Below are 13,484 nucleotides of genomic sequence, written 5' to 3'. Positions count from 1 at the left end.
TATCCTCCCGCTCAAAAAGGTCCGGAACATTGTTTAAATATCCAAAATGTCAAAAAATGAAGGAAAAATTCGATGTTTTTCTTCGTTTTTTGAATATAACTTTAAAAGTATTCACTTTCGAGGAAAGTTGCACTGAAATAAAAGTTGCGTAATTAAATTTCCTACAATACAAGATTGATTAAAAATTTTAAAAATTGTCACCCTTGTTGCAAAATAGCAATAATTGCGAAAAAAACATAAAAAAACAAGTATTCGCAATTTACGTTTTTCAGCCATTTCTGCTACACTTAGGACCTTCATATTTTACCCAGAAAAACGTTGTGATACAATAAAACAATACTTTAAATATCATTAAGATAGGTTCAATAGATATTGCAAAATAAATTCTGCAATCCAACTTTGGCAAAAAAAATTCATTTTTTCAAAATGTTGCAGGACTGAAAATAAAAAGCAGATAGCAAGTTTAAATTTTTTTACATATAGAAAAATACTGTACCTTTCATTTGCAATTTGCATAATTAAAATCGGTTAACTACTACGGTGTCGGGAATTTTTTTAAATAAACATTAATTTTTGGTGCTACGCGCAGGACAGCGGTGTTCGATTTACCCAAGTTGATTTCCACCAAAATTTCTTCCAATCTTTATCTAATATATCGTCGTAGTCGGGGCAAAAGTCATTAAGTACAAAATAACAGATCTGAGTAAACCAACATTTAGTGACTTCTGCCGGACAACAAAATGGTAATTTTGGACATGCATATTCAGTGATTTAGGCAAACATATCTACGTACTTTCTAGGACTTCGTTATTTCTGCCAGACTTTGAAAATTGATATTGTGGATCTATCAGGACACTTAACTCAATTTTAACAAAAGTGGACTTAGTGAGTTTTGCCGTGACGACGACGATATTATTTTCTTACTCTATATTTTGATGTATTTTAATATTTTAATTCCACAAAAATCAAACTAATTTGATTATTGTTTGTGAAATATTGTTTAAAAAATTGCATATATATTTAAAAATAATAAACTTTAATTCTCTAAGTTAAAATATATGAACAAAGAAAGTTTTTGCTAAAAAAAGTGTAATTTCAAAGGACAGAGTATGTGTTTTTATTTTGCAATAAACAAATTTATTTATTTATATCGAAATGTACTAAAAATTAAAATGTATCAATCATTATTAAAGGTCATTGGAATGCCCAATCAGACCAAACGTATCCGCTGTCCTGCGCGTAGCACCAAAAATTAGCAAAAATTAGGTAGTTAACCTATTTTAATTTTGCAAATTGCAAATGAAAGGTACAGTATTCTTCTATATGTAAAAAAATTCAATCTGCTTTATTTTCAGTCCTGCAACATTTTGAAAAAATTAATTTTTTTTGCGAAAGCTGGATTGCAAAATCTATTAAACAGATCTTAATAAAATTTACAGTATTGTTTTATTATATCATTAAGTTTTTCTGGGTGAAATATGAAACGTAAAATGCGAGTACTTGTTTTTTATGGTTTTTTTCACAATTATTGCTATTTTTCAACAAGGACGACAATTTTTAACTAATCCTATATTATAGGAAATTTAATTACGCAACTTTTATGTCAGTACAACTTTTCTCGGAAATGAATACTTTTATAAAGTTATAATCAAAAAACGAAGAAAAAAATCGAATTTTTCCTTAATACTTCGACATTTTGATAATTTAAACAATGTTCCGGACCTTTTCGAGTGGGAGGATAACTTAAATATTATTACCTATATGAGTTGTTTTCAAGCAATTTCTGCAAAAAAATATAAGTCACCTCTCAACATCCAAATGTACTAATATTTTTACAGATGCGCTCTGGTCTATATTTAGAATAAGTGTTCAAAATGTTCACCATTCATCTCAATACATTTCAAATAACGTTTTTCGATCGAATTATCAATGTGAGCAAGCATCACCAGATCTGCATTGAAGAATTCTAACTGGATTGTTATCCAACGTTTGATATCTTCAACGCTTTCGATCGCTTAAGCACACTCTGTTCTTAAGCATGCCCCAAATTGAAAAATCCATCTTCTTCCTTCCGTCCTATCTCCGCGACCGACGGAAGTTCGCAATCATCATGACTATTCTGATATTAGATGTGGCTGCTCTGAATAGTTCGATTGATGTTCGTCCATGCCATTCCGTCAAGTTACGCAGCCATCAGATTGATCATGAGAAATCCATAGGAGTAATGTCTGGCGACTTTGGGGCCACGTTGCGTTACTACCTCTGCCGCATCCAGAAAAATGCTGGTTTAGGAAACCGAGAATTTTCAGTTCGGAGAAAAAACCGATATTAGTTCGTTTCAAGATCAACTAGAATATTGACTTCTGACCAGCGGCCGTGTTGCTTGGATACAGGGGAAATTCGCACATGCGTCGAGAACACCAGCTGGCTTATGCTCACCCTCGTATAAATTTAACATGTATGGATTATGTTGTTAGAAACTACGGTATATTTTGTGTAACTACATAATCAAATTATATCATTTATCATTTTAGTTAGATACAATAAACATTGACAAATAAAGTATCACTTTTAAATAAACTGCTTCCAATCGACGTGTTGTCCAATCAACAATGTTTAAATTCTCGACATGTTTTTCATATTTTTTATGTAATCGAGATATTCTTATTAATCAATCAAAAATAGTTTGATCACTTTTTTGACTTTTGTAGTAGGTAATAAGTACTGTATCGTCAATATCGTTTGTCAGATGGATCTTTGTACGAGTGTGACCTCATTTTTGAGTTATAGAGGATATTAGTGCATCCACCCTATAGTTCTGATTTATTGCCTCGCGATTTTCACATCTTTGGGCCACTGAAAAAGGGGCTAAATGGTAATCACTTTCAGTTGGATGAAGAAGTATAAAATGCCGTAAATGAATTCTTTGAGCCACGCCCATAGGAATTTTTTAAGCATGGTATACATCGGTTGGTAAAACAATAAAACATGTGCCATCATTGTGGTGGTAATTCTTTGTAGATACAGGGGTGAGAGCACGCCAAATATAATTCTATTTTGCTGACGTCACAACATCGAATTTCATAATCGGAGAATCGACGGTTGCTAAGCAACGTGACGTCACTAAAATAGAATTCTATTTGGCGTGCTCTCACCCCAGAGGTACCAATAATTTTTTGCTTGATCAAAGATTCGTTTCAACTGAACAAGCGTAGTACGAATTGGCATTTGAGCAAAGATCCAGCAGACCAACAATAATGGATATCAGTATCTAAATGTCGCACGCTATTTGTTTATTGTTAGCAATTTGTTGTGTACTGTATTGACCCAATCTATTCTATAAAAAATAAATCAGTTATGATCTACTTTACGTTTTTAAAAGTTTAAGAATCAAGAAAACTGCACCACTAATTATTAAAGACCACAAAGTTGGAGTGTACAAGGCAATATAAGTAAAGGCACCGGCGAAATGCTTATTCGCATATTTTAAAAACGTTTATATGTATATACAGGGTGTCCAGAAACTCTACCGACAAACGAATACAGGAGATTCCTCAGATAATTTTAAGACAATTTAACCTAATTCACTTAGTCCGAAAACGCTTCCTAAGGGAGCTAGAGGTATTTGAAGATGGCGTCTGGTAATTAGTTTTTCTTAAATACCTCCCGAACCCTTTTATCTAGAAAAACATTCATTTAAAAAAATTGGTATGCGTATTTATCTTCCAGAGATAAATCGATTCCATCCATTGCAAATTTCTAGTACCGGTCATAGGCGTCCGTTTTGGGTAGGGCAACGGTTACTTTATCGCATAACTTTTTTGTCTTTAACTTTTAAGTATTTTTGACTCTGGATTATTAAATTGTGAGGTATTCTTGTACTAAAAGGTACCCTTGTTTTAAGTCCATAGGATACACAATTTTCTAGAAAAATCGATTTGAAAATTTTTCGTTTCTTAAATTAAAAAAAAAAATAAAAAAAAACTATTTAGAAAAACGAAAACTTGTACGTTTAATTATATTCCAGAGATGAATCGATTTCATTAATTGCGAATTTCTAGTATCAGTCATATGCGTCGGTTTTGGGTAGGTCAACGGTCATTTTATCGCATGACTTTTCTGTCTTTAATTTTTAAGCATTTTTGACACTAGATTACTAAATTATGAGGTATTCTAGTAGTAAAAGTTAATCTTGCTTTAAGTTAGTAAAATACACCGTTTTTTTTAATTTAAGAGACGAAAAATTTTCAAATATATTTTTCTCGAAAACGGTGTGTTCTTTCGACTTAAATCAAGAGTACCTTGTAGTACTAGCATACCTCACAATTTAATAATCCAAAGTGAAAAATGCTTAAAATTTAAAGACAAAAAAGTTATGCGATAAAATAACCGTTACCCTACCCAAAACGGACGCCTATGACTGGTACTATAAATTCGCGATGGATGGAATCGATTTATCTCTGGAAGATAAATATGCGTACCAATTTTTGTTTTTCTAAATAGAAGCGTTCTGGAGATATTTAAGAAAAAATAATTACCAGACACCATCTTAAAATAGCACTAGCTCCTTTAGGAAGCATTTTCGGAGTAGGTGAATTTGGTTAAATTGTCTTAAAATTACCTGAAGAATATCCTGTCTTCGTTTATCGGTAGAGTTTCTGGACACCGTTATATTACCTAGATCAGAAGATCTGTGTACAGCAATGTTGAGGCTCGCGAATTAATATATTTTCGCCATGAGTTTCCAGACTCCCCTCACTGAAGAATCTATGGGAAGCTTGGCATTCCCTCAGTGGCGTACCCATGATTCCATTTTTGCTAAGTGGTGAATTTTGCTCAGTGAACGGGGTGGGAAAATGGGAAAATCCCCTCTCCTCCCAACAAGGTCCAAAATTTTAAAACAATTGTGGAAACAAAAATATATTGGCTGACATGAAACTTAAACCATAGACACAAATTCAACCCAATAAACATAAACCCGCTAGTTAAAAAAATTTTGGGAACTTAATGCATAAAGTTATTATTTATGTAGTTTGGGATTATCTTTATTATGTCCTTTGGTTGGTGTTTCATTGGAAGTTCCCCACCCCTAAGCAAAAATCTAGATCAGCCACTGTTTTTGCTTATCGTACTGGACAGACAGTAAATACTTTACATTTAGCTAGATTATAGAATTTTGACTTAATATCTAGTAATAAAATCATAAACTCATAAACATTTACTTATATTTAGTTTGATTTTTTTTTTGTGTAATAAAAAACGAAATATCTATAATCATAGCAAAATATAATAAACAACAATTAAAAAGATAAAAACAATAATTCAATAAATTTTTCTCAGCTATGATATATATTTCTTAATAAATCTTATAGTATCAACACATGGATTCTTAGAACTACTCTTATATGACTAAATTTTTACATAATCTCTAAAAATCCCAGCATTTCATGCTTTTCTCTTCATACCCTTTCTTCCCAGCTTCAGGCACTATAATTATTTACTGTAAGATTTCGCATTAATGATATAGAGCATTTTTTATATGAACCATAAAAAGATCAGTATGTTTAAAATAGTGTACCTCGATGGTTTTGATGGTTTTTTCGTTTGTTGGATTGATTGTTTAAAAATATTATTTGTTTTGGTATTGGTTTCAATGTGACAAAAGTCAAGAATCAAGCATTTTTGTTGTATCCACAGTAGGACTGGAATAGTATAGCAAACAATATTCAAGTATTTTTATTTAAAATGAAAAATTATTTTTAGCTTTTTAGGTCACCTGTTGGCAAATAACCTTGAAAATGTAGAACATATTGCTGATGAATTATGATTCTCATATTTGTTTTTTATGAGTCAAAATACGCCGTAATATTATAACAATATTATTTATTTAAATTATTATAAAATCAGAAGATTTTCATTAAATGATGAATTAGGATTGAACGAGCTGTGATAAATTACCCGAAAATATCCACAATGTTGCCAAAAGCAACATTTTGGACACAGTAATGCGACATTACAGGATGTATTATTTTAACTGTAAAAGGATTGTATTCAGACAAATTAATGATAGGGCTTGTCCAGATAGATCCATTTATATCTGTTCGAACAGTCAAGCACCTCTAAAGGCTCTGGAAGCACCCAAGCAAGTCAGCTCTAAGTTGATTCTTGAATGCAAGATAGCATTGTCTGATTGGTCAGAGGTGAAAGATCCTGGATTCGACCTTTACGCAACCGAGCTCAATGAAGGAGTTACCTCTAAATATAATTGTGGCTTTCTGTGAGACCACAAGTTTATTTAAGCATTAGACGTGAGGAACGGCACGAAAGAGCTCATATTTAGAGACCCTGCTGGTCCTAGCAGATATGGGAGCTCGAAATAGCCTGGACCCCAGAAACGGCGAAGAGGGGTTTATGGTTTATTTTCTTAGAGGCATAGTCTGGACGATAGGAGCGACACAACTGACCCGCCTTAGAATGTCTAAAGGGCTCACAAATGGGTCCTTTCCCGATCTACCATGACATTATTAACATTGTGCTTTTGGTAAAAAGTACGCTACACAACATAATATTTTAAATTCTGCTTAGCGCCAATGTTAGGGGGACCTAATATGACACAGAAATAAGCTTATCGTTCAAATCTCGGCACCAACGACATTTTCATTTCTATAAATGATACGAGCCGTGCACCGTACTTCGGAGGACACGAAAATCTGTCGGTCCCCTTAGGCTAGTGTGCATTGACACTAGCTACTTGAAACAGGGTTAAAGCTGCAATTGACCGGAAGCTGTCCGAAAGGATCACCCCGGTAAAAATACCATACGATATTATTATATAATCATACAAAAACGCTATATATCAATAATACGAAAATTTCTTATGTAAAATGTATTCCAAAATATTTCTATTATACTCTTAATTATAAGACATTCTAAATTTTGCGAAATAAACTTTAAGCTCTGCTTATCTTAACAACTACTTCCACAGTTTGGATTTCATCCATAAAAATATTAGTAAGAATTATAAACCTCTAAAATGGACTTTCAGTGCAACATTCTATAATACAAAATGTATCTAGATATATAATTATACGCTAGCAGTGAATTTACTAGTATTACAACAAATAGTCATCAACCACAGATATTTGAATATGTTATGGAATGTCGTGTTGTAGATATATAAACCGATATTAGGCGTCAACGCCATTCCGGTAGGGATCTAAGGAGGAGTATCACTGAGCCGCAAGGCCTTATCCCTTGCCGTGCTGCTTCCCCATTGGGCGATCAGACACCAGCGTATTGCAGCTTAAGCCTCAGATTCGTTAGAATTTTAAACTGCTGCGTTAGCCTTTTTCATTTTTCTGTTCACCGGGCCAGGGTTTGAACTCATATACCTAGCAGCGAAGCGAAGTGAGTCAGCCACCTGTCCCGCTTGGCTATCTGTCTAAGTGTTGTAACACAAGTAAAATAAAACTAGCAACAATATTTTGAAGTGTTCCAATACTGTTTTTTTAATATTACATACTGTCTCCTTCTTTTAGTATTTATATTTGTAAAGAGGTCCTTTTCCCTTTAAGGGGAAAGGCAAAAAAGCTGTCCTTTCTATTTATTTGTCCGCTTAAGCAGTAATACGTAACCACTTTCCTGTGAAATAACTTGCACAGAAAACATCGTTTCTTCCTTGATGTGCTCCAAAACATCGTTGTTTAATTGAATGTGGATCGATTGAGGTCCTTCCAAATAGACGTCGCGTATTTGATGTTGGGACATTCCTATGAATGACGAAAGCTTTTGAATAAGTTCTTCGTTGCTATGTGATGTCAAGAATATGGCGTTAAAGATTGAGGAGTTTTCTCGACATACGTAGATTTTCAATTTTGGTGGAATTGTTCTGCAAAAAAAACAAATAAATCAGTATATCCAAATTGTGTAAATCGACTCTAGATAGCATATTAGAATTATGATTAAATTGATGACATCAAAATTATTAGACAAAAGGGCCAAGATGGCTATCTACAGAACATTGATTCGACCCGTAGGCATCTACACATTCCGTATATGTATTTGGCACCTAGAAGTTTTCTATTGGTTCCTTGCGGCACGCGGTCATATGTCAACTATTATATACAAAAAATGGACATGTTAACAGTATTTATTCATTTATATTTAATGACAGTGACAACATTATATTAATCTAGAAACATAAAAATATTAGTAACTAAGGTAGACATTAGTAGCCTTAGATCTTAACTACTAAATATATAACAGTCCTCTGACCCAATTCCCAACTACAAGATCAGAGGTGCTGGCAGCAGCTGATCTAAGTGACGTTTCCAAAGTAGACCATCATCTGTTCGTATTTCATAATGTAAGTAACCTATGCGTCTGATTACCTTTCCAAATACCCATCGTTGATCACTGCAGTACTTTCTAGCCTGAACTCTGTCTCCCAAGGCAAATTCCCTACCAGGTGTAGGCCTGTCTGATGGAAAGGAAGTTGTGTGTTTGCAAGGTTTTCTTAACATTGCATGAAGATTCGTTCTAATTTCTCGTCCGAACATAAGCTCATACGGGGTGAAACCGTTAACACCTGGTGTACGACGTAAACGTGTTCGTACTTTAAGTAGTTTATCAGTTAAGCTATTGCTCTCCCCCGCTAAGCTGCGCAGGGTCATTTTTATAGTTTGTACAAATCGTTCTGCTTGACCGTTCGTTGCTGGGTGATATGGAGCAATAGTTCTATGGGTGATACCGCAATTGGATAGAAATTTGTTAAATTCTGCTGAAACAAATTGTCGGCCGTTGTCAGATACCAGCACATATGGATTTCCGAACGTGGCAAATATTTGTCTTAGCGTTTGTATACACCACGAGCTAGTTGTTACCTTTGTAGATAAATTTTCCACCCATTTTGTATATGCATCTACCACAATGAATAGTTGAGAACCAGAAATGTAAAATGTCGAAGTAATGTCGATGTAAAAAGCGAAGTCAATATGGATTCTTTACCAGGGACCTGTGGGCTCTTCCCAGTGATGTAAATGTGTCTTTGCTGGTTCATTTTGTTCTAAACGGCATGATCTACATGCTTTCACTTTTTCTTCAATATCGTTATCAATATTTTTCCAGTAGACATGACTGCGTGCTAGTTGTTTCATCTTTAATATACTAATATGTCCCGCGTGCAGTTCGTTAAGAATAAATTTACGAAATTTATGTGTAAATTCTTCCATCTTGTAAAGTAAATTCATTGTCTTTGTATCCATATTGTTTCAGAGATTGACCTGTTCTTAGTGCTTTAATTATTTTCTGTAATTCGATATCATTTTCTGTCTCCTTAGCGATTATATCTGGGCTAATTTCTAATATCTGAATTTGTTGTATTTGGTATAAGCCATGTTGATCTACTTCATATGTATTTGTGTTCTCAACAGGAAACCGCGACAAAAAGTCTGCGTTAGCATTTTTTGGGCTTGTTCTGTACTGTATATCATAATCAAATCCAGATAAAAAATGAGCATAATGAAAAAGTCTCATTGTACTCAGTTCTGGTAGATTATGGTGGGGATAAAAGATTGATGTTAACGGTATGTAGTCAGTAATCAGAGTAAATTTTCGTCCATAGCAAAAATGAAAAAAAAAATTTATACCCCAGTATATCGCAGTCGCTTCCTTATCAATCTGACTGTATTTCTTTTCGGCATTGGTTAAGGTTCTTGACGCAAAAGCTATCGGTCTTTCTGAGCCGTCTTCAACTATGTGTGAAAGGACTGCTCCAAGTCCTGTTGGTGAAGCATCCGTGGCTATGATTAGAAGTTTTCTCGGGTCGAAATGTGTTAATACGTTTTTACTTGCAATTTCCGTTTTAATTCTGTTAAAACTTTCTTCGCATTTTACAGTCCAGGTAAACTTGTTATCTTTCTTCAAGAGTTGATTTAGAGGATTTGATATAGACTAGCAAGATTAGCAATAAATTTGTTGTAGTAATTAGCCATACCCAGAAAAGTTCGCAATTCGTTTATATTAGAAGGCCGTTCCATACCTATTATAGCTTTAATTTTGTCTTTGCTCTTATGGAGCCCATCTTTATCAATTGTATGTCCTAAATAGTTTATGTTCTTTTTAAAAAATTGGCATTTTTTTTTATTCACCCGTAGGTCATTTTCTTTTAACTTGGTAAGTACCTCTCGTAATCTTAGTAATAGCTGGTCTTCTGTTGATCCTTGAATTATTATATCATCAAAAAAGCATTGTACGCCTTCTAAACATTTAAGTAAATTATCCATGAATCTTTGCCATAAACTGGGAGCCACTTTTACACCAAACATCACTCTGTTTACTTTGTATGTTCCCATATGAGTGCTTAAAGTTTGTATTTGGGCGCTGTCTTCGTCCATCTCCATATTAAGGTAAGCTTGTTTAATATCTAATGTGCAAAATTATTTACCCCATTCATTTGGGCAAAAATATCTTCTATGATAGGTATCGGGTATTTTTCGTCTTTAATAACTCTATTTAAAGTTATTTTGTAATCGGCACATAGTCTTATACTCCCATTAGGTTTAACAATAGGTACAATGGGTGTACCCCAATTACTATGGTCGATTTTTGTTATAATACCTTCAGAACTTAGCCGTTCTATTTCTGCTTCTACTTTCGATTTTAGAGCGTATGGAATTCTTCTAGACTTCATGAAAATTGGTTGTGTATTTTCCTGTAAGTTCAAACGAGCTTTGAAATTTGGTATTTTTCCTAGGTCTGACCTAAATACTGATGTTGCAAATTCTTCAAGAAGTTGGTCTAATTTGGGTATTTCAACAGTTTGTAGTCTTGGTACATCTGCCAATTCAATATTTATTTCTTTCATCCAGTTACGTCCGCATAAAGGATCAACGTCTTTAGCTATAATGTATAATTTGCTGAAGAAGGTTTGGTTCTTGTAGTTACATTTAACATAAGCAACTCCAGTAGGTTTGATTACTTCTCCTGTGTAAGTTCTTAATATTAAGTCTGTTTTAAAAATTTTCTTTGGAATGTTCAATTGTTTGTACAATTTTAGTGATATAAGAGATAGTGAAACCCAATATATCAAATTCCATAGTAACTGGCCTATTTTCAATACTGATTGTAAATGTATATTTTTCAGATCGTTCATTCTTAACAAGGTTTATTTCGCCGATAGATTCTTCACTTGTATTACTGATACAATCATTAATCTGGAGTGCATTGTTTCTTTTTAAACAAACTTTTGCTAGGTGTCCCTCTATTTGACATTTGTGGCAAGTTCTTTTAATGGCCCAACATTCGTTGGATCTATGATCAGATTGTCCACATCTGAAACATTTTCCCCTTAAGTCTTTTAATGTTATATTTTCATGTTTTTTCTTGTAAGTACATGATCTTTGAGGGTTTTTTACAGATGTCGATAATTTGTTCACCGTTTCAATTTCATTACGTATGTCTGCAGATATTTTATTGTTTTCTATTTTTCCCATTTCAATTGATGTAGCTATCTGAACTAATTTTGAGAATGTGTGTGTTTCTCTGTCTTGCATAATTTTTATTCAAATTTCGCTGTCATGGAATCCTCTGATAAACTGTAACGATAAAAATCCATCTATTGTGGACTTACAACAATTCTGGCATTTGAATTCACCGTTAGAAACAAGTTTTTTGAGTTCTGCAGCGTATGTTGCAACAGTTTCATTTTGTCGTTGTAAATGTGTAACAAATTTATGTTGTTGAGCCCACAAACTAGGTTTAGGATCAATAAAGTTATCAAGTAGTTTAATTAATTCTTCAAAGCTTTTATTTAATGGATCCTCCGGAGAACAAAGATTATGTAAAGTATCATAAAGTTGTGGAGAGATCGTAGATAATAGAAAGTAAATTTTACTTTGCTCATCTGTGATGTTATTTAATAGGAAAAATACCGTCAATCTCCTTGTAAAGTTATTAATTGTTTCTGTTTCTTGTAATGGTTGAAAATTAACTTTTGGGAATTGTATCTTATGGTCTATGTTTTGAATTTTCGTACTACATAAAACATCTTGGTCGTTTGATCCGTTTTTCTTTCGCAAAATTAGGTGTTTGTTCTTTATCATTGTATATTTTTCTTCAAATTCAAATCTTTCTTATGTTTCTTGTTCTATATCTGCGTCTTCAGTTTCTTGTTCGATATCATATTGTATAGTTTTAAATTTCTTTATGGTTTCGTCTAACGTATGTAATCTGGATTCAATTTCTTCGTTTGTGATTTCTCGTTCATGTAAACAGTTTTCAGTTTTTGTCAGAGTGCGTCGTAAACAGGCTCGTACTTTTTTTAGCTTTTTAATGTCCATTCTACTAATCTCGTCGCCAATATTATATACAAGAAATGGACATGTTAACAGTATTTATTCATTTATATGTAATGTGACAACATTATATTAATCTAGAAACATAAAAACATTAGTAACTAAGGTAGACATTAGTAGCCTTAGATCTTAACTACTAAATATATAACATCAACAAATATGCGGCGAGGTGCTAAACGCATATACGGAATGTTATTCGGTGCGAAATTCATATACGGAATGTTAAATATTCGTAGACGGAAAAAGATATAAAGATAAAAGGGTTCAAGGCAGGTTTTGTTTATATTCGATTCAGAGTTGGACTACCATCTCCATATAGTAACTATTTCAGCATCCTTATGCATCCTCAGTGAAGATTATGCAGTCACAACTCTGAAGGGAATACAAACATTCTGCCTCTTTTAAAGCAAACCATCGCGATGCGATGAACCCGCCTTTTGTGACGCAATACAGCGACATCTCTCGTATTACGAGGAAAACGAAAAGCCCTAGATACAAAGTTTACTACTTTTTAAACAATTAGAATAATTGAAATAAAAATATAATAAACAATATTTTAAATCCAAGACTTTTCGTTAATAAACTGCTTTCTGGCTGCATCCCATATCTCCGGATTTTACAATATATAATCACATAGAGACGACGAAATAGGAGAAAGCAAATAGAGGACACTTAGGCCACGCATTTACCTTCTCTTCGTCTAGGAAAAGGACCGAAAGACAGTTTCTAAATACTCACAAATTGAGTAAAAATGAAAAAGATAATAGGGTTCAAGGCAGGTTTTGTTTATATTCGATTCAGAGTTGGACTACCATCTCCATATAGTAACTATTTCAGCATCCTTATGCATCATCAGTGAAGATTATGCAGTCACAACTCTGAAGGGAATACAAACATTCTGCCTCTTTTAAAGCAAACCATCGCGATGCGATGAACCCGCCTTTTGAGACGCAATACAGCGACATCTCTCGTATTACGAGGAAAACGAAAAGCCCTAGATACAAAGTTTACTACTTTTTAAACAATTAGAATAATTGAAATAAAAATATAATAAACAATATTTTAAATCCAATACTTTTCGTTAATAAACTGCTTTCTGGCTGCATCCCATATCTCCGGATTTTACAATAT

At 33.4% G+C, this 13,484-nt stretch overlaps 1 protein-coding gene across 1 annotated transcript in view; it reads right to left on the bottom strand.

Moving 5' to 3' along the window:
• Positions 1–5,330: 5,330 nt before the first annotated feature.
• The window catches only part of LOC114338447 (transcription factor CP2-like protein 1), a 126,351-nt gene continuing 118,197 nt past the window's right edge, over positions 5,331–13,484 (bottom strand). The window contains exon 12 of the mRNA XM_028289051.2: positions 5,331–7,888. Coding sequence (XP_028144852.2) covers positions 7,600–7,888 — 289 coding nt within the window. The 3' untranslated portion in view covers positions 5,331–7,599. The remainder of the gene's footprint in view (positions 7,889–13,484) is intronic.

This window comes from Diabrotica virgifera, chromosome 2 (assembly GCF_917563875.1).
Source record: "Diabrotica virgifera virgifera chromosome 2, PGI_DIABVI_V3a".
NCBI classification, from domain to species: domain Eukaryota; kingdom Metazoa; phylum Arthropoda; class Insecta; order Coleoptera; family Chrysomelidae; genus Diabrotica; species Diabrotica virgifera.
The sequence above is the reverse complement of the archived record's forward strand: the minus strand, read 5'-3'. Positions and strand labels throughout refer to the sequence as shown.